The sequence below is a fragment of the Nelumbo nucifera genome, chromosome 3 (assembly GCF_055504915.1).
Source record: "Nelumbo nucifera cultivar China Antique chromosome 3, China Antique-T2T, whole genome shotgun sequence".
NCBI classification, from domain to species: domain Eukaryota; kingdom Viridiplantae; phylum Streptophyta; class Magnoliopsida; order Proteales; family Nelumbonaceae; genus Nelumbo; species Nelumbo nucifera.
The window spans coordinates 85,761,525-85,782,471 of record NC_142651.1 but is presented as its reverse complement, the minus strand read 5'-3'; the positions used below and the strand labels follow the sequence as shown (position 1 = coordinate 85,782,471).

General features: G+C 40.2%; 1 protein-coding gene across 7 annotated transcripts in view; it reads right to left on the bottom strand.

Annotated features, from left to right (window-relative positions):
• LOC104597730 (NOL1/NOP2/sun family protein) overlaps positions 1-20,947 on the bottom strand; it is a 97,087-nt gene that overhangs the window by 13,059 nt on the left and 63,081 nt on the right. For all 7 annotated transcript variants that reach the window (XM_088900706.1, XM_088900707.1, XM_088900708.1 and 4 more), the window contains 2 exons: positions 20,557-20,638; positions 11,037-11,098 (listed from right to left, as the gene is read on the bottom strand). In XM_088900706.1, the coding sequence (XP_088756832.1) occupies positions 11,037-11,098; positions 20,557-20,638 (144 nt within the window). The remainder of the gene's footprint in view (positions 1-11,036; positions 11,099-20,556; positions 20,639-20,947) is intronic.

Sequence of the window (20,947 nt, the reverse complement as noted above, 5' to 3'; positions counted from 1 at the left end):
CATTGTACTACACCATAATATAAATAATAGTACTGTCGACTGAGGTGAGAGTTCGACATTCCTGCATCTCTTCTTCTTCTTCTTCTCTTTTCTGCTACTTCGGCTACAGTAATTTAGCTTTCATCTCTTTCCAGAGAGCATCAAAACATCTATAACCTTTCTGGACTGGAGAGTAACCAAGGAATATACACATAACTGATTTATGATCAAACTTGCACTAGGAAGGACTCATATCGTGAACAAAACAGACACAAGCAAAGATCTTAAGGGGTAGATTAAAAGCAGGTTCATCAGGGAAGAGTAGTTGATGAGGAGAATGAAGGTTAAGGACCCTTAATGGGAGTCTGTTAATGAGATATACAGCTGTCTCAATAGCATCACCCCAGAAACGAGTTGGAACATGAGTTTGAAACAATAAGCCTCGAGATGTTCAAAGTATGACTACATGAACTTTGGTGAATAGTGCCCCTGTCTTCAAGAAATCTATGCAAGTGATGTTCAAAGTATTCCTTGGCATTGTTAGATCTTATCATCTTAACTCTTTTCTCAAAATGTGTTTCGACCATATTCATGAAGTTTTGAACAATCATAGGAACTTCATCTCTACTTTTCATCAAGTAAAGCCATGTATACCGACTGTAGTCATCAACAAAGAGAACGAAATATCTGTATGCGCCCCCCCCCCCCCATACAGGGGACAGCATATGGGCCCCAAACATCAGTATGGATCAAATGGAAAGCAACATTACTTCTTTTACTGCATGCAGAATGTGTTTCTACATTGTTTGGATAAATGACAAACTTCACATTCAAAATTCAATTTGGACAAAGAATCAAACAAGTTTGGAAACAAAAACTTGACAGACATATGACCAAGGCGATAACACCATAATTTCAAAAGATTCATTTTCTCATTGGAACAAAATGGTCTTTCCTGTAACTCTATGTTTTTGAATAAATACAAGTGGGTCAGCTAGGGGAGTATGATTTTGACTCTCTTCTAGTCTGGCCGAACCTTTCTTTCTTCTTCTTCTTCTTCTTCTTCTTCTTCTTCTTCTTCTTCTCTCTTTTCTTTCTTCTTCTCTACTTCAACCTAGAATCTGCTAGAGTTTACTAACATGGTATCAGAGCTGTAAGGTCGTATCCTCATTTCTTTCTTGCTGCTGTTCTCTTTCTGGGTTTGCCGCCAACTTTCACAGTCATCTTCTTCCTTTTCGACTGACCTGAGTGGAGGTTCGATAAGGGGCTGAAAAGGAGCTGTCGTTTTGTGGGCCTAGAGGTGAGGATGCCTCCGGTCGTTGCTGTGGTGGTCGTTGGAGTGGTATACTAAACCCTCTATTCAGTATCGAAGAGGGCTGAATGTAGACAGGTATGAACACTACTGTTGTTTGTCCAAGGGATTGTGAATGTTTCTTTTTTGTTTCAAAAGTTGGTTGTGGTGGTGGTGCTCAATGTGACTGATATGCATCTCAATCGTGTTCCTCTGCATTTCTCTTCGTATGTATGTTGAAAGAAGAGTTGTTGACTGCTGAAGTTCACAACAGCAGTAGATTGGTGGTGGTTGTGTCGTGGTGATTGGTGTATCTATGTTTCAAAATATTTAAAAGTGATCTCCTATACCTTGTGTGTAATCAGTTCTGCAGTGTGCAGCCCAAGTGTTTGATGTGAGGACTGAGTGATTTCAGTCTTAGTGTGTTGATGGTGAATGGTTCTGCAGTGTGCAGCCTAGGTGTTTGATGTGAAGACTGAGTGATTTCAGTCTTAGTGTGTTGATGGTGAATGGTTTTGCAGTGTGCAGCCCAGGTGTTTGATGTGAAGACTGAGTGATTTCAGCCTTAGTGTGTGGTGTGCAATGTGTATTTAAAGAAGCTGGAATTGGTGGTGTTATAAGTGAGATAAGTCTTGTGAAAGAGTGTGAGGTTGTGTTGTATATTTGAAGGTAAAATAATTAAGATGGCTTCATTTGAAAATGAGAATGATAACAAAACAGGTGTCATGCTTTCTCCAGACTATCTAAGTGTTCAAATGACATCCATCAAGTTGAATGGTGAGAATTATGTACCATGGGCAAAATCTGTGGAGGTGTTCTTGAAGGCCAAGAGAAAGGTAAAACATGTAAGAGAGGAGAAACCTCCCTCTGATTCCCCTGGATTCAGTGACTGGGAACAAGTAGATGCACAGATAATGACATGGCTCTGGAACAGCATGGAACCAAAGATTAGTGTGAACTTCATGTTCCTAGATACAGCTAAGGAAATCTGGGATCATGCTAAGAAGTTGTACTCTGGACAAGACAATACAACTAGGGTGTATCAGTTGTACCAAGAGTATTTCAATTTGAAGCAAGGGAGTCAAAGCTTAGAAGAGTACTATGCAAGTTTGAGGAACATTCGTAATGAGCTTAATGTGTATCATCCTCTAACATCAGATGTTCAGATCCAACAACAGCAACGTGAGCAGCTTGATGTGACAAGGTTTCTTGTGGGGTTGAAGTCTGAGTATGAGCCTGTCAGAGCACAAATATTGGGAGGATCTGCTCTTCCCTCACTTGAAGAAGATTTTGCTCGCCTTAAGAAAACATCCATTGAGTCGGTAGAACATTCTTCTCTCTCTGACAGATCTGGTTTGGTAGTGACTAAAGGGGGTGGTCGTGGAAATAGAAGTGGTGGTGTCAGGAGTGGACTCCCAAGCAACCATGGTGGTCACATGTTTAGCAGGGCTAGTGGTCGGACTGGAGGTCGAGACTCAGGGGGAGGTCGGGGAAGAGGAAGGAGTTATACTCAGAGAAAGTGTACACATTGTGGTTTAGAGGGGCACACAATTAATTTCTGCTATGATTTGCGTGGTACACCCAACACTTGGGCTAACCATGCTAGGACTAAGGATAGTGACACAATTACTGAAAGTCAGCAAACTGACCCAATCCCCTCCACATCTACTTGTGCTTCTGAGAAGCAAATGGTGAGTGTACCATGTGCAGTATGAGCAGTTCATTCAAACATCTCAGCAGAACACCGCTACACTTGCCCATTCAGGTATGGCTTGCTTAGCTTCCAAAGACTCACACTGGATCATTGACTCCAGGGCCTCGGACCATATGTCTGGGACTCATGATGTATTTTCTTCCCTTTCCCACTCCTCCACACCTCAAACAGTTACACTTGCTAATGGTTCTACATCTCCTATCTGTGGTGTTGGTGATGTTAATCTCTCCTCCTTGCCTTTATCAACTGTTTTATATGTTCTTAAGTTTCCTTTTAACCTTATGTCTGTCAGCAGATTAACCAAGTTTCTTAATTGTTCTGTAACCTTCTACCCTTCTTCTTGTGTGTTTCAGGATCTCAAGACGGGGAGGAAGATTGGTGGAGGGCATGAAGCAGGTGGATTATATTACCTTGATGGTGGTGGTCCTCCAGTAGCTTTTCAGTCATCTCTTACTCCTCTTCAATGGCACTGCAGACTTGGTCATCCTTCTCTCAAGGCCTTGAAGTTACTGGTTCCTTCCTTCAGTCATCTTTCATCATTAGATTGTGAGTCATGTCAATTGGGTAAACATCATAGAGTCTCATTTAGTCCAAGAGTTGATAGTCGTGTCTCAAGTCCTTTCTCTTTAGTTCATTCCGATGTATGGGGTCCAATTAAAGTGGTGTCATACAATGGGTATAAGTATTTTGTAATCTTTGTTGATGACTTTTCAAGGATGACATGGATTTATCTTATGAAAGATCGTAGTGAGTTGTTCCCTATTTTTCAAAAATTTTATGCTGAAATACGCACTCAATTCGGTGTTCATATTAAAATTCTTCGCTCCGATAATGCCAAAAAATACAACTCCTCACCATTTCAGCAATACCTAGAACATCATGGGATCATTCATCAAACTTCTTGTGCCTACACCCCACAACAGAACAGTGTAGCTGAACGAAAAAATCGACATCTTCTTGAAACTACTCGATCCTTGATGATTAATATGAATGTTCCAAAACATTTTTGGAGTGATGCCGTTCTTACATCCTGTTTTCTGATCAATCGGATGCCCATGTCAATCCTTGGAAGTCAATCCCCTTTCTCCGTGTTGTTTCCCACTTTATCTCCATTTCCTCTTACCCCAAGAATCTTTGGCTGTGTTTGTTTTGTTCAACACTTAGGGCCTGGATTAGACAAGTTAGATGCTCGAGCTACTAAGTGTATCTTTCTTGGCTACTCAAGGACTCAGAAAGGGTATAAGTGTTATAACCCAAAATCCCATAAATCGTTTGTGTGCTCTGATGTCACACTCTTTGAGTCAGTTCCGTTCTTCTCAGATGCTAGGGTCTCTTCCTCTCCCTCTATGGTTCCCCTTCCTGTACCTGTTGAGGACATCCTTCCAGTAGCTCCTGTTTCTACTGCAGATGCACATCCTATGCCTGTTACTACTGAGAAGCCGCCAATCACTCAAGTGTATACCCGCAGAAGTGCATCGGGCCCTCCTCCACTTCAGCCCCTGTCGACAGATCCTGCTACTGCTGCTTCTCCTTCAGATCCTAATCTTCCTATTGCTCTGCAAAAAGGTAAACGTACTTGTACTTCTCACCCCATTTCACACTATGTTTCTACTGCTCACCTTTCTGCTTCTCATTGCAAATTTATATCATTACTCTCATTTGTTCCCATTCCCAAGACTGTCCAGGAAGCTCTTGCCTCCCCAAGGTGGCGGCAAGCCATGGAAGAAGAACTCTCTGCTCTACAACATAATCACACATGGGAACTCACCGCTCTTCCTTCCGGTAAGCACACAGTTGGGTGTAAATGGGTCTACACAGTGAAGTATCTTCCTGATGGCAGTGTGGAGCGATTGAAAGCGAGGTTGGTGGCCAAGGGTTATTCTCAGATGTATGGTGTGGACTATATGGAGACATTTTCTCCTGTGGCTAAGATTGGTTCAGTTCGGGTGCTGATTTCATTAGCTGCTATGTATGATTGGCCTCTTGTACAACTTGACATCAAAAATGCCTTCTTGCATGGTGATCTAGTTGAGGAGGTGTATATGGAGCAACCACCAGGGTTTGTTGCTCAGGGGGAGTCTGGCAAAGTGTGTAGGCTCAAAAAGGCAATTTATGGACTGAAACAATCTCCACGTGCTTGGTTTGGCAGGTTCAGTGAAGTGATGAAAGCCTTTGGGATGAAACAATGTCAGGTTGATCATTCTGTGTTCAGCTATAACTCAAAGGATGGGAAAATCTTGCTAGTCATGTACGTGGATGATATTGTCATAACTGGGAGTGATAGCAATGGAATCAACAGGTTGAAGAAATTCTTACAAGATCACTTCAATACGAAAGATCTGGGGAAGCTGAAATATTTCCTGGGAATAGAGGTTGCGAGGTCAAAACATGGGATCAACCTATGTCAGAGAAAATATGTTCTTGATCGACTTGAAGAAACAGGGTTGTTAGGTGCTAAACCAGCAGAGACTCCTATGGAACTCAATGCCAAGCTGAGTGTTGATGCGGGTGAAGAGTCTGATGATCCTGGAAGATACAGAAGGTTGGTGGGAAAATTGAACTACTTGACCATTACCCGACCAGATATATCATTTGCTGTGAGTGTGGTGAGCCAATTTATGCAACATCCTCGGGTTCCTCACTGGGAAGCTGTTCTAAGAATGGTTAGGTACCTAAAAGGTGCTCCAGGTCATGGTTTGTTATACCAAAGTGGAGGAACTCTTGAGATAGTAGGGTACACAGATGCTGACTGGGCTGGTTCTATATCAGATAGGAGATCAACTACAGGGTATTGTACCTTCCTTGGTGGCAATCTTGTAACTTGGAAGAGCAAGAAACAAACAGTGGTGGCAAGAAGTAGTGCAGAAGCAGAGTACAGGGCTATGGCCCATACCACATGTGAGCTAGTATGGCTGAAGAACTTGCTTCAAGAGATGGGATTCTTAATTGACAAACCCATGAAATTATACTGTGATAACCAAGCTGCTGTTCACATCTCTTCCAATCCCGTCTTTCATGAGAGAACTAAGCATATCGAGGTTGATTGTCACTTTGTAAGAGATAAAGTAATGAGTGGGGTGATAACCACATCTCATGTGAGCTCAGGAAATCAGTGGGCAGATCTCCTCATAAAGGGATTGTCTCGGGGAAGAATATATTACATTTGTAACAAGCTGGGACTATATGATATATACTCTCCAGCTTGAGGGGGAGTGTTAGAATGCTCAAGTTAGGGGTATTTTGGTCATTCTGGATTATCTACTTGAGAGTGAAAGGTCTATTGTATCTGAGTTTAAGTTATGTGTCCCATCTTCTATGAGGGACAAAATGGTCTTTCCTGTAACTCTATGTTTTTGAATAAATACAAGTGGGTCAGCTAGGGGAGTGTGATTTTGACTCTCTTCTAGTCTGGGAACCTTTCTTTCTTCTTCTTCTTCTTCTTCTTCTTCTTCTTCTTCTTCTTCTTCTTCTTCTCCTTTCTCTTTTCTTTCTTCTTCTCTACTTCAACCTAGAATCTGCTAGAGTTTACTAACAACCCTGACCCGAGATTGGGGTCTGAGATCCATCAGCAATAGTAATCTTGCCCTTCCCCGGGGTTAACTTATATGAGGTAAAATGTAAAGGCATATCAGTCATATGTGGGCATTGGCCCCAAAATCTACAATCCATGGGCTAAAGGAGGTGGAACAAGCAAGTGCAGTATCTGTCTTGGCATATGAACTAGATAGATTACTAAGTCCAGAACCAGATGAGGAGGATGCACCACCCTTCTCTAGCTGCAACAATATATTTCTGAGTTTGTCCATCACATCAGAGGAGTCATGCACATCCGAGGGCTGAACATCATTACCAAGTGTAGCCAAGTGAGCATTGCCCTTCTTCCCAGTTTTGTACTTCTCTGGTTTTAGATGAGGATTTAGCTTCCAACACCTTTCTTTAGTGGGTCTTGGCTTCTTGCAGTACTCACAAATAACATCCTCGACCTTCTCTGCAATGGGATGTTTGCTAGTATTTTGCTTGGATCGAGATGACATAAAGCCAGAATGATCACTCACAGAGGATTGTATCATGGCGGTTCTTCGGCTTTCTTCCCCTTGTACAAGAAAATAAGCAGTAGCAAGAAAAACAACGCCGGCACTAAGAATGTGTTGCCTGGTGAAATCAAACTATGGGTTTAAGCCAGCCAAAAAATCAAAGACTCTATTCTCCTCTATGTACTTCCTATATTGCTCACAATCTTTAGGGTCCTTCCAAACTAGAGCTTTCAACTAATCCATTTCTTCCCAGATAGACTGTAGAGAAGAGAAATACATAGCAACAAATCTCTCCCCCTAACGCGTACTGCAAGCTTCCCTCCGAAGCTGATACACTCTAGCAGTATTGTTAACTTGGGAACAAGTAGCAACTACCCTATCCCAAATATCCCTGGCAGATGAAAGAAGCATGTAATTCCGGGCAATATGAGGTTGCATTGAGCAAATCGGCCATGACATAACAAGGGAGTTGTCATGTTCCCACCTTGCAAATTTCAGGTCTTCAGGACTCGGCTTCACTTCCCTTCTTGTGATTCATAACAAGTTTAGCAGACTGAGACCACTCTAAAAATTCAGTTCCATCCAGTTTAACAGTAGTTATCATACCATTGGAGATATCTACAGTTCCCGGGAGAAAGTCGGGAACTATCTGAAAATCCTTAGATGATTCCATATTCTAACAAGACACCTTTTCACCAACCAAAAAGGACCCCCAACACTTTAACCGAGGTTCCTGACCCAAAAACAAGGTTACCCCACGGTTAAGAACCGAAGGAAGACCCAAAAAACTAGGTTGGCAGCAAAATAGAGGGAGAAAAAAATCTCCCAAAAATCACATAGTGCTCAGAAAATTACGGGACCACTTTCCGTCAATCCCAAATTGAAAAACGACCTGAATGGTCTAGGTTTTACAGCAAAAAAAAAAAATCATTAAACCCGTTGTACATGGCTCGACATCAAATATGGAATTTCTACCATTTTTTCCTTGAAAAATCCAACAAAAATCATAGAAGCTTCATATAATGACAAGAGTCGTACCATAATTTTTCTAAAATCAGGGCGAATCAAATTGTGCTGGCTTCATAGATTGCTGCCGACACCTGTACGGGCTGCTGACGTCATCCAGCGGCGGTCTGACGTCAGCAATTCGCCTCTAGGTAGGAGATCAGCAGAAAACTAACTCCCAAATGCTTCTACCTGCTCTGATACCAAGTTGCAGAAGCTAGGGTTTCAAGAGAGAGAAAGAAAGAAGAGAATAGAAGAAAAGGAAGAAGAAACCAATGTGTCGAGAGAGGTGTGTGTGTTGTTCACTGTTCACACCCTCAAAAGTTCACTTTATACTTGAAAAAATAATAATTACAAGAAGGCCCCTATCTGGGTGCCCAAATACTGAGAGAATGTAAGAAAGGAGAAAAAGACCAAAAACACCCCTGTCTAACTATTCTCAACAGGTGACTGGTGTGGAACAGAAAAACAGGGAAGAGATTAAGATAATAAAGAGAGAAAGTTTGAGTAGAATGAGAGAAAAAGTAAGAGAGGGAAGGAAAAGGAGGGAGAGTTGGGGAAAAAAAAAGTGGTGGGAGAAGAGAGAGGACAATGAGAGAAGAAAAGAACTACTATTAAGGTTCTATTGCTGAAAACAAAATTGGGGAAGAAGGAGAAAAGAGAAAGAAAGAAAAGATACTGAGAGAGAGAGAGTGACGGAGACAGTTGTAAGGTACGGTTGCAGATTGGAGAGAAGAGAGAACGAAGAGTTAGGAGGAGGAGGAGGAGGAGAAGAAATACAAAGGAGGAGAATAGTGGCTGACCTTTGTTCAGTCAGTGGATAGAGACAAAGATGGGAGATGGATGAGATGCAGCTGCTTTGGATCAATAACTGAATTGGGCAGAGGTGTTGGACTGAGCCTTTACTCTGATAACAAACTGATGCAGCACCACCTGTTGGAACAAAAGAGGAAGAAGAGAAGCAGCAAAGGACAGAGAAGACAAGTCGAAGAAGAGAAGAATTTAAACTTATTTCACATTTCTCTTTAGCTGACTTGTGGAGAAACTGGTGAGTGGATGCAAACTCCTCTTCTGCTAAGAACAAACTGGTAGTTGCTTGGAAGGCTCCTGTAGAAGGCTTCATCAAGCTAAACTTTGATAGTAGCAGCCTTGGCAATCCCAGGCCTTCTGGCATTGGAGGTGTGTTTAGGAATGCGGAGGGTCAGGGTGTCGCCTTGTTTTCAGACCCGATCGGAATGGGTGATGTGGTTAATGCAGAAGTCCAAGTGGTTTTCCAAGGGGCACAACTGGCAAAAGATTTAAACTTTACAAATTTGGTCGTTGAAGGAGACTCTAAACTGGGTAATTCGGTGGCTGAAAGAACCGGAGACTGTAGTATGGTCATATAGGGGGGTGATGAGAAGATTTAGGTGGCTAACCTCTAATTTAACAGTTACAGTTCAATGGGAAAGGAGATCAGCTAATGGGTTGGCAGATCTTTTAGCCAAGCAAGGGGTGCATAGGGATCATTTATTCTGGGTCAGTTGCAATTTTGCTTTGTTTCTGAGGCAGCATCTCGCGCCTCTCTTTGGGAACTCTATCATGTACCATATGTTGGCTCATATTATTTATTCTTAATAAATCACTTTATTACTAAGAAATTTTACAATTACCCTATACTAATGTCGTAAATAAGCATGAATTCTGTGTGGTGCATAGGTCTCAAAGTGAACTACATCACTTCCATCAAAAGAGCCAACTGTATTTCTTTATAAATGTTACGGCAAGAGCTTCAGCCACCAAGTTGTAAATTTTTGCCATTTGGTTTTATGGGTTTTAGTATGGGATCTTTGATAATGAATTTTATTTTATTCTTGGATTTATTTCCTCTACGGGTGATGTCTTATCACCTTCCTATTGTATTCTTTTTCCTTTTCTAATGAATTTTATTTTATTCTTCAAAAAAAAAAAAGAGCTTCAACCACCAAGATGAAAAGGAAAGAGTGGCATCCTACCCAAGGCCCCCCAAGCTACTAAAGAAATCTTCAGAAAATCCATAATATCCATAACACCAATAAGTGAACAGATAAAACACATCCCACCATCCACCGCCTTCCATCTTGACCCATACCCTAAATCCCTAAGTTGCCCAGACACAGATATGGACACAGACATGGGTATGGGAAACAGGGATACAGCTCTCCATTTCTTAACATCATAGACATAAATACAGGACTTTACAGATGGATATAGGGAACAGGGATATGGCTCTCCATTTCACCACCTTCAGAAGCTTAGAATCAAGGACTTAGAGATCCCTTAACTCCCCAGCTCCTGCCTGGATTTATTGGGAGATGAGATAGAATCAGAAACTGAATCTCATCCACTCCCTTCTTGAAACTAAGAATGATCCTTATCAAATTAGCCTTGAAAAATCCCTCAACCTTCTTTGAAGAAACTCATGTTGAAACAATCCATCCCAAAGCTTGTTTGTCATCCATGCCCCTAGAGTCTGTGTATCCATGCCAGACACGCACTGGACTCAGACACTCCGTAGATCCCAGAGCTTCTTTTGACATTTTTTTTTCTTTTCCTCCTACCTTACTCGAAACAAATGAACAGATATGGTACACAATGAACGCCACTTATTCCTATAAAATGTTATTACGTAACAAAAATCATCTTTCCAGCCATGAAGTTGAACTTGAATCTTCTAATTTGTTACATGGGAAACAAAGATAATGATTGAATAAGATTGCATGAGAATAGGTGCTTTGGGAAACCATATGGATAATGCCTAAAAATTTATAAAAAAAAAAATCAACATTAGAATAAATTTTAAAAAGAAATCAGAAGGGAAAATAAACTAGAAGAATCTAGAATGAGATATCATAGAAAAGTTAAAATTCAATAAAACCATTTCCCAGTTTCATAATGGAAGAGAAATTTGGGTTAACTTCCATTTGTTCATTAGATAGGTTATCATATCCTAGTTTACTAAATATAAGGGAAATTGTTAGAGAAATATACTTACTCCACAAGTCCGTCATACAATTCACACTGTCCAATAAGGCCAGGTCCTCCAATTCTTGGGTGCTGAGATTTGTCAACAGAGTGCAGTTAGTGGTTTGAACTTTGAAGAAGCCATTATACCAACTGTAAGAGAACATAATAGCATTCACATGCATAACTTACTTCACTAGACATTAACTTCTGACTGTATAAAAATAGACATAATATAGTCACTAATCTTAATTGAACAATCAAACCTGCCATGACAAAATAGACTTCATGGCAACTAAAATTTGTACTTTGAAGAATTTTTATTGCATGTTATCTACTTATTGATAGTCACCATCTATCAAAACAAATGCATGGAAGCAAACAACCTCAGCCCTACAGTTTTTTTAGCCCAAAAATTTACTCCCGGTGGAGGGGTGACCACCAAAAATTTTATTAAGATTATGGAAAAAATCTATACAACTTAGGGTTCAGCTCATAAATATACAAAAGAGTCTGACACCTAACCAGAAATCAAGAAGTCCTAAGGTAGGGAAGACCAATCTTGTCCGCATAATGATATTAACAATCACCAAGAGTAAAACACTGTGAGAATCAATAACAGTAGAGGTGCAAGTGTCACAAGCTATGTTTGCTAGAGCATCAGCTAAACGATTTCCTTCCCTAAAGGTATGATGAAAAGTAATGTCTAGGGAAAAGCAAGTCTCCTTCATCTCAAGCTTCCAGTACCATAGTAAATGAGGTAAGGAGGAAGCATTCTGAAAAAACTGCACAAGAACCATAGAATCAACAAAAACTTGCACTTTTTGAAGAACCAGCGATTTCGCCAATAAAAGTCCTTCTTCAGTGCAAAGGCTTCGGCCATTAAATTATTTACCACACCATAGAAAGAGTAAAAGCCGGCAATAAAATTTTCACATTTATATCTAATGGCAACCCCCCCCCCACCACCACCACCATTTCCAGGGTTACCACAGGAAGCATCTGTATTAAGTTTAAAATAACCCTCTGAGGGAGGCTTTCAACAAAAACTAACCGAACCCTACTACATTTTGGCCCCTGAATTGGGTTTCCTTAACAGTTAAGCGCCAGGTCTTGGGAAGTAGAGTGAGGAATTTCCAGAAGCCACTTCTTAACCTGGAAAATAACAAATTCAGAACAAGAGACTTTCTCGTCCCATCTCCTTCTATTTTGTTCTTTCCACACTTCCCAACAGATGATAAGGGGACAAATAGTCACCTTTGAAATCTTGAATTAATGGAATCTGAATCAAAAATGTCAACTCCCAAGATAGTACTAAAGTAATTCCAGACTTTACAGGCTAGCACACCATGAATAAAGAGATGGTCCAGAGTTTCAGTAGAAGGGACTTTGCAACAAGCACATTTGGATGGCAAAGGAATCCTAAGCCACTGAATTTCAGAATCGACTACAACCCTTCGTTTGTAAAGTTTCAAACAGAAAAAAGAGATTTTAGTTAGAACTCTTTTATTCCAAATCCACTGATAGATATCCATAGGAGGGCTCCTTTATACAATTTCCCAAGCCGAATGAGTGGTGAATAAAAGAAAAATTTATTCACAAAGAGGGGGGAATACAAGAAGGTGATAAGGAATCACCCACAAACAAGACAATGGCAACAAGCCAGAAATATCCAACAAAACCTGAAACTAAAACAAAACCAAAAAAATTCAGACAGAAACCAACCCCCCCCCCCCCCCCGCTCACCTTCCCAGGGACCAAAAACTAACACATCCCAAACCAGAGACACCTTCACAAGGAACAAGACTCAGCCCAAACCTTCTGCAATTGAATTAAACAACCTCTTTGTTCTTCTTGACAGATCTTCTATCCTTCTTAACCCTCTTGTTGATTCCAACCCCCAATAAACCCCCTTTCAATCTATTGAACACCTTCAAAACTGGCATGGATCTACTAACTTTAGGTGTCTAAATCTTTTAACCATGTTGAGAGGACACTCACAATTCTTCCTTTCTCCATGAAAATCACTAATCCTTCAAGCTCTAAGGTCACATTCTTCTCAAATACTTGCTCGGCTACCAAATCGTCTCCCTCTTTTTGCATAGGCCTTACTTCACTCTAGAGTCTGTCATTCTTCTCCACCTCTAACCCTAGATAATCTTTCAATAGAGCTCGAAAAGTCCTTCTCACTATTCTTCAAGACCCCCCCCCAAAGCTTTTACATACTCCAGCCTCTTTGTTAATAACTTTGTCTAGGTCAGCTTTCCTTTGAACTTCATGGGTCTCATCCAACATGATTTCTTCTTCCTCCTCTTCATTCTCCATCCAACATGTCCTTTTCCTTTGGTAGACATTTGCTTTGTTAAATTTATTCCCTTCCCCTTCTTTTCCAAATCCATCCTCTTCTTTCTCCTTCCCCAAGCAATCATCATTATCACTTACTACCTTCCTTGAGCTCCTTTTTTGAAATCACTTCTCAACTGTTGCAAATCTTCGCTTACGTGCAAAGCTTGTGCCTCGCTAGCAATATTTTAAAACGCAGAGGTGTGAGGCATAAACTTCCCGAACCATAGTTTTCAAGGCGTCTAGGCGATTCTAGGAGACATTGGGGTGCCTAGGTGTCACCTAGGCGAAAAAAAATTTATAATATAAAAAACTGACTTTTGGCTAGTTTCCTAGTTTTTTATATACCATTCAGTATGTTCTTTTTATTAAGAACATTAAATTTCCTCTAAAAATGTGGCAAATTATCACATAAAGATAAAAATATTTTACATATATTAATTTCATTATTTTCAAAAATATTACTACTATAATAAGTATTTAATAGAGTAAATTCATATTAATTAGCAGCTAAAGAAGGTTATTAAATTTATATGATAAATATTCAAGATAGAAAGTAAAATAGAAAAAAAACAAGGATGGAGTTTCTGTTTTATTTAATTAGAGAGAGAATAGAAAAAAAGAACTTTATTATTCTATTCTTTCTTTCCTTTTTCTTTTCTTTTCTTTCTTTCTTTCTTTTTCTCTCCTCAAAACCCTTCAATCTTTTAAATAATTTCAATAGTAAAACATTAAAACAAAGTATAATTGATATATATAGCATATAATAAAACGTATTAACACAAACATTAATAAGATACAACAATATAAATGATATTATAAAAGGCGCCTGCCTTGTCATTTTTGTTGCCTAGGCAGGCACCTAGTTGCTGAAAGTTAAGGAGTTTGGGCAAGGCACCCAGCCAAGGGCGCCTAGCCGCCTAGGTGACGCCTTGACAACTATGTCATAAGGAGGAGGGGGAGGAGAACGAAGAGAAAGGAGGATCTCATTTTTCTTTATTTTTTATAAAAAAAAAATTATATTAAGAAGAATGAAGATGCAAAACACTAACTAAAAGGGGTTGGATGCTCGCTCTCTAGAGCAGAGCAAGACCGCCCCTCCCAAAACAAAAACAAAAAAAAAAACAACAACAACAACAACAACAAAAACAAATTGGACTGCATTCATAAGGGGCTGGAGAGGTTTGGGGGGCTTCGCCCCCCAACCAAGAGGGTCTGGGGGCTCCACCCTATCTCACTTCTTCCCCCTTATATTTCCTTCCCTTCTCTTTTCCTTTCTTTCATTTCTTTCTTTTATCTTTTTCTCTTTTGGTTCTTTCTTTCTTTCTTTTCTTTCCTTTCCCTTTTGTAGTTTCTTGTGATGATTGAGAGAGAGAGAGAGAGAGATAGGTACGGATGATAGAAAGGAAAGGCCAAAAAACTCAATACTGGCAGCCGCCAGTTTTCTATTTATATTAATCTTTATAAAAAGGCAAAATTACAAGTATACCCCTGGCGGCATATCCTAGAATAAGAACAATAGGAAAAGAAAAAAAGAAAGGACTAGTAAAGTAACTGAAACTGTCCCACTAACATCAATTACAATGAACACTCAAGCCTTACAACACTCCCCCTCAAGTTGGGCTGAAGATGTCTATCATGCCCAACTTGTCACATAGCTCATTGTGCCTCGAACACGGAAGTCCTTTTGTGAGGACATCAGCAAGTTGTTCCTTGGTGTTGACATAAGAGATACAAATTTCCCTTTTTTCCAATTTCTCTCTTATGAAGTGCTTATCCACCTCAATATGCTTAGTCCTCTCATGTAGGACCGGGTTGCCGGCGATGTTTATTGCAGCCTTGTTGTCACAATAAAGAGACATAGGGTTATGAACAGCAACTCCAAGCTCACCTAGGAGGTTCTTTAGCCAAAGGACTTCAGCCACCCCATGTGCCATAGCTCTATACTCAGCTTCTGCACTTGATCTTGCTACCACACTTTGCTTCTTGCTCTTCCAGGTCACCAGATTTCCTCCCACAAATGTGCAATACCCACTAGTGGACTTTCTATCATCCACTGCTCCTGCACAATCAACATCTGTAAAGACTTCCACCTTCAGGTGATTGTGTTTACTGAATAGTAGGCATGTTCCTGGATGTTCTTCAGGTATCTAAGGACTCTCTCTGCTGCCTCCATGTGTGGCTTCTTAGGAGAATGCATAAACTGGCTCAGAACTCCAACTGAATAGACAATATCTGGACGGGTCATGGACAGATAAATCAGCTTTCCCACTAACCTTTGGAACTGCTTTACATCTTTCAGAGGTTCACCAATACAGTCACCTAGCTTGTGGTTGGTAAATCTTGGCATAATGCCTTTGCTCAGAGTAGGTACTTCTGGCCTGTTCCCAGATCTCACTAGCGGTGTCTGCCCACATAAAATTCTTCTTCACATCAGGTTCCATAGCTGCAAGGAGCCAAGACATCACCATACTGTTTTCTTGGTCCCACCTATCATGTTCAGTTGTATCACCCTTAGGTTCTTTCACCCTTCCATTGATGTAACCGGCCTTACCCCTTGCTGTTACATAGAGTTTTACACTCTTAGCCCACTCCAGGTAGTTCAGACCATTCAAAGGGGTGATTGACATGGGAAAGACCATGGTTTCACCTCCCATACCTACTGTATTGCGGGTTGAGGTGTTCCCCAGTGAGGTCAGTTCCTGACTTGCCATTGGAAATTACAACCAACCAGTCCAAATGCCACCTAACAGCACAGCCGCCACAACTGGAATGTGGCAACTCAGGGTTTACTATGGATGTGAGCAACAAGCTATTCAATACTGCTGAGAGCACAAGAACTATTGCTGAGAATGAGAAATCAGTCACTACAACGTCCAAACAGAACAATAAAGAGTCCAGTCATCGGTTCAGCACCACAAATACAGACATTACTGTCAGTCCGAATGTGGTTCTCCCACTCTAACCATCCAATTATTCAAACTAGTAATCATATAATCAAGGCCTAAGCCCTACGCACCATTGGATAAAGGAGACTGAGAGAAACTAAAACTAAAACACACCGGTTCAACACTAGATCAGAACCTGCTAGGGTTTCATTGCACAATCAACTCCCTCCTTCGATTAGGGTTTCAGCAGACCAGCACCATCCCACGGCCAGACACAGCTAGGGTTTTCAGCAACTGTCACATGAGTCCACTAGGGTTTCAGCAGAAGTACAGCCGCTGACTAGGGTTTCTGCAAGCACAGTGGGTTTCTGCAAACACAGCGCCAGAGAGAACAGTGGGTTTCTGCAACAGTCGCCAAAGAGAATTAAAAAACACAAGCCGCCGCTAGGTTTTTTTTTCCTTTTCTCCTTTTCCTTCTGAAACAAAAGTAGTCATGTCCAATCCCCTTCGGAAAGACTGATGCTAGGATCGTAGGTCTTCTCCAGCCCAGAAATTCTGCTCTGATACCATGTAGTTTCTTGTGATGATTGAGAGAGAGAGAGATAGGTAGGGATGATAGAAAGGAAAGGCCAAAAAACTCAGTACTGGCAGCCGCTAGTTTTCTATTTATATTAATCTTTATAAAAAGGCAAAATTACAAGTATGCCCCTGGCGGCATATCCTAGAATAAGAACAATAGGAAAAGAAAAAAAGAAAGGACTAGTAAAGTAACTGAAACTGTCCCACTAACATCAATTACAATGAACACTCAAGCCTTACAACACCTTTCTTTTCCTTTTCTTTCCTTTTTCTCTTTCTTTTTTTATCTTTGTTGTCTTTTTGTATGAGGTGTGTGTGAGGCACATGAGGTGTGCGCCTCTAGCATGCCTCATGAAAGAGGCGTATGAGGCGTACACCTCTTCAACTACTTCCTCTTCGTTCTCCTCTTCATATGCTTCCTGAAGATACTCTGTCAAAACCCACAGTCTCCCATCTAGATGCCTTCGTCTATCATTGCCACTTCCTTACTGGTCATGTGCTCCCTTAAGAACCCATGTGCCTCCCCCATAACTGAACTATTTTTTCTCATTTGGCCCAACCTTTTTTCCCAACCCATTAACTTTGGGCTTCACCGTAACAAGCCCAATCAAGCCAAATAACTTTTCCCTGCATGGTCCCTTGCATTATCACCTTCATTAGTTTAAACCAGGTCCACAATCCGATTCGACCCAACTCTTTCCTTTCCACTTCTCTATTAGGCTTCTCCACCGAGGCTTGAATCTTATGCACATGCTTACATGCATCAACTCCACCTATCAGCATTTGAACACAGGATTTTTCAATGGTTGCCCCTTTCCAAATCCCAAGTCAAGAAACCTTCTACCTGCTATGTCCCTTTTACATTCTCCAATCTTAAAATCCATGTAAGCAATCCCTCTTAGTCCCTTTATCTTCCTTCCTGCAAGCTTCCTTCCACAGGGAAGCTTTCAATGGAGGCTGCTAAACCACCCTGAGAAGAGAAGATTATCAGTCAGCACTTCCACCTCCCTACGAATGTCTTCCGGCTTAACTCCATTGATAAGTATAGCTGCTAAGTACAAATCAACAGTGAAGAATCCTAATAAACCCTCCACAAATTAACGCAACGAACATGAACACTTCTTGCTTCCAAAGATGGAAAGGAAGTCCAGCCAAACGAACAATAACACCATCTTCAATACACAGTGACTTTCAATTGGCCAAAGTGGACTTGATCAAAGTTATGCTTACACCTTTTTCCCGTATTTTTGTAAGACAGGTCCAAAAATCACCACTCCTCAAATTGCCTCCCAGAGGAAGGCCTAGGTATTTCATAGGAAAACACTAGCATAGCACTCTAGCACCTCTGTTATTGCACCTAATTCATTTTCCTCCAAATTTACCCCAGCTTCAAAATTTATTCTTAAGTTCAGCAAAGATGCAAACAACTTAAGCAACAATCTCAAAATCCTCATGTGTCTTAATTATTCCCATCTCAAAAGATTATTATCTCATTAACGAGTTGGAAGTGAGTAACCACAACATTACTCCTCCGGTCCTCCCAGTTGCCCAGCCCCTAAACAATCCCTCCCTATCAACTCTAGAGATCAACCTGCTAACCACATCTGCATTAGAGTGAAAAGAAAGGGAAATAGTGGGTCCACTTGTCTAAGACCTCTATAAGCAGGGAAAAAATCCCACACTACACTGACCAAGACAAAAAAATGACAAGTTTGTAAACAACGAGAAATCTATTTGCAACATTTTCGCCCAAATCCACATTTCCTAATTAACTCTATTAAAAAAGACCAATTCATAAGATCATAGGCTTTCTCAACATTCAACTTACACACAACTCCTCTGCCTCCAGACCTCTTTTTTTCCTCCACACATTCATTGGCAATCAAAAGTTTTTTGATCATTGACAATCAAAAGTGGATCAACAATTTGCCTATCCTGAATAAAGCTCCTTGATTTTGAGTAGAAATGGAAGGGATTACACTCTTGAGTCTCAAGGAAAGTACTTTAGCAATTTTTTTATAAATACTAGTCACCAAACTGATTGGCCTAAACTCCCTTAGGCTTGCAGCCTCAGGCTTTTTTCGCATCAAAGCTAGAAAAGTAGCATTGAGTCTTGGGTTAATTATGTTCCTATCAAAGAACTCATCAAAAACCTCGACGAGGTCATTTTTAATGAAATTTCAACAATCTTGGTAGAAAGCCATAGTAAATCCATCGAAGCTAGGAGCCTTTGATCTATCCATTGAGAAAATAGTGTTATTTTTCTCTTCAACCTCAAATCTCTTTTCCAGCAACAACCAAGAATCCCCATCCAAAGCAAGCTAATCTAAACCCTCTACTTCCACACGATTCTCATCAGACCTTTCATAAATTGATTTAAAGTGCTCAACAAAAATATTTGCAATCTCCTCCTGGTTTGTAACCCCTTTGCCCTCTCTTACTAATTTGGAAATAAAATTCTTTTTCTTTCTCCAATTGGTCACAACATGAACAAAAAAAAAAAAAAAAAAAAAATTGTGTTGTCACCCCCTTCTCTTATCCATCTGTACCTAGATTTCTACCTCCAACAGATTTCTTCTCTTGAGTGTTCTCCAAATCCTTTTTTAGTTTCTCACCTATGAGACTTCCCCTCCTCAAAGAGAGCTTCTTGACTCTCCTTGTTGTCCAGTAGCTAAATTTGAGCCGCTATATTCTCTTTGTCCTCCTCTAATCTCCCAACATGGTCCCTATTCCATTCCTTTATTCTAGTTTTTAAACTTTGCATCCTCTTGTAAAGCCTAAGCCCCTTCCATTTCACTCCAATAGATCCTCTATCCACCACTATTCCACCTTTTGAAAAAATTCAGGGTGGTTTAACCACATATTCTCGAATCTGAAGGGGTAGGACCTCCCACAACCACTTCTTGGCCTAACCTTATAGGGCAGTGGTCTAACCTTGGTTTGAGTGCACAAATTAAAAACAACAAATGGAATGCAAGATTTCATCACAAAAGGCATCCCCTATGCAGTGATTTAAAAAGAGAAGTTTGTAACTCCTGTGTGTGGCTGCCACCTTAAGGAGACATAAGGCGACCATGCCAATTTTGAAGAGCAGGTTAAAAGGCCTTATTTTCTTTTCTTTTCATTTCCTTTTCTAAGAAAGTACAGTATCATGAACTAACATTTTTTTGGATCAATAACAAATAAATCAGGATTTTGTTTAAGTGCAAAATCAGAAAAACCAGAGAACTGCTAACTTAATTTCAGTTGGCTCAGAATAGGCTCATGAAACTTGGTAACTACCCGTCTTGTGGTACTGCATTCAGGTTGACTATAATCATCATAACATAGAAACATCCAATAGCTTGGAAGCCACCATATTAAATGATCTTGCTGATCTGTTATTAACGTCTGGAACTTTTGGGATAAGCAATCCAAAAAAGTATGATTTATGCCAAACAGGCAAGGCACTGACACACTGTAGACTTTAGTCAATGGAAAATGCCTAGGTATTTGAGTTTAACAGAAGTATGTAAAAGGTGATCCTGAGAGGTTTTTTTTCTTTTTCCTTTCTTTTTAGAACTTTCCCTTTTCTAGAAAGGGGAGCTCAACTCAGTAATACAACTTGAAGTGTTGTAAGGACAAAGGATAGATATTGCAAAGTAAAAATCAAAAACAAAATCAAGTAAATTCGGGTCATAATCCATGACAAACATATGATAAATTAATTAAGTAAACCACTTTTTAGTTTTGACATATCACCTGTGGAGCTAAGGAGAGGAACTTATATGTATCCAAAGCATAACGCACTAATGCTTCATTTTCTCCAGGGTTTATTGTACATCTAGAAGCATAAAAAAATAATATTAGTGCCAAGAATCCTGCAAACCACTCTATGATTGAGAGATCATAGTAGTTAGCCATTTATAAAGTAGGCATGTTCATTTGATTACTTAACAGAAAAGCATTAGAAAACCAACATTCATTGCATTAAACCCATCAAGATTTTACTTGAAAAAGAATATTGAATTGGCAAATAGAGTTGTTCGGCAAAAGGAAAAAGAAAAGGAACATAGATCCTTTTATAAGCTCTGGACTACCATGGTACTACCTTGGAGGCTTGGATGGGAAAGATCAGCAAACAGAATAAAAA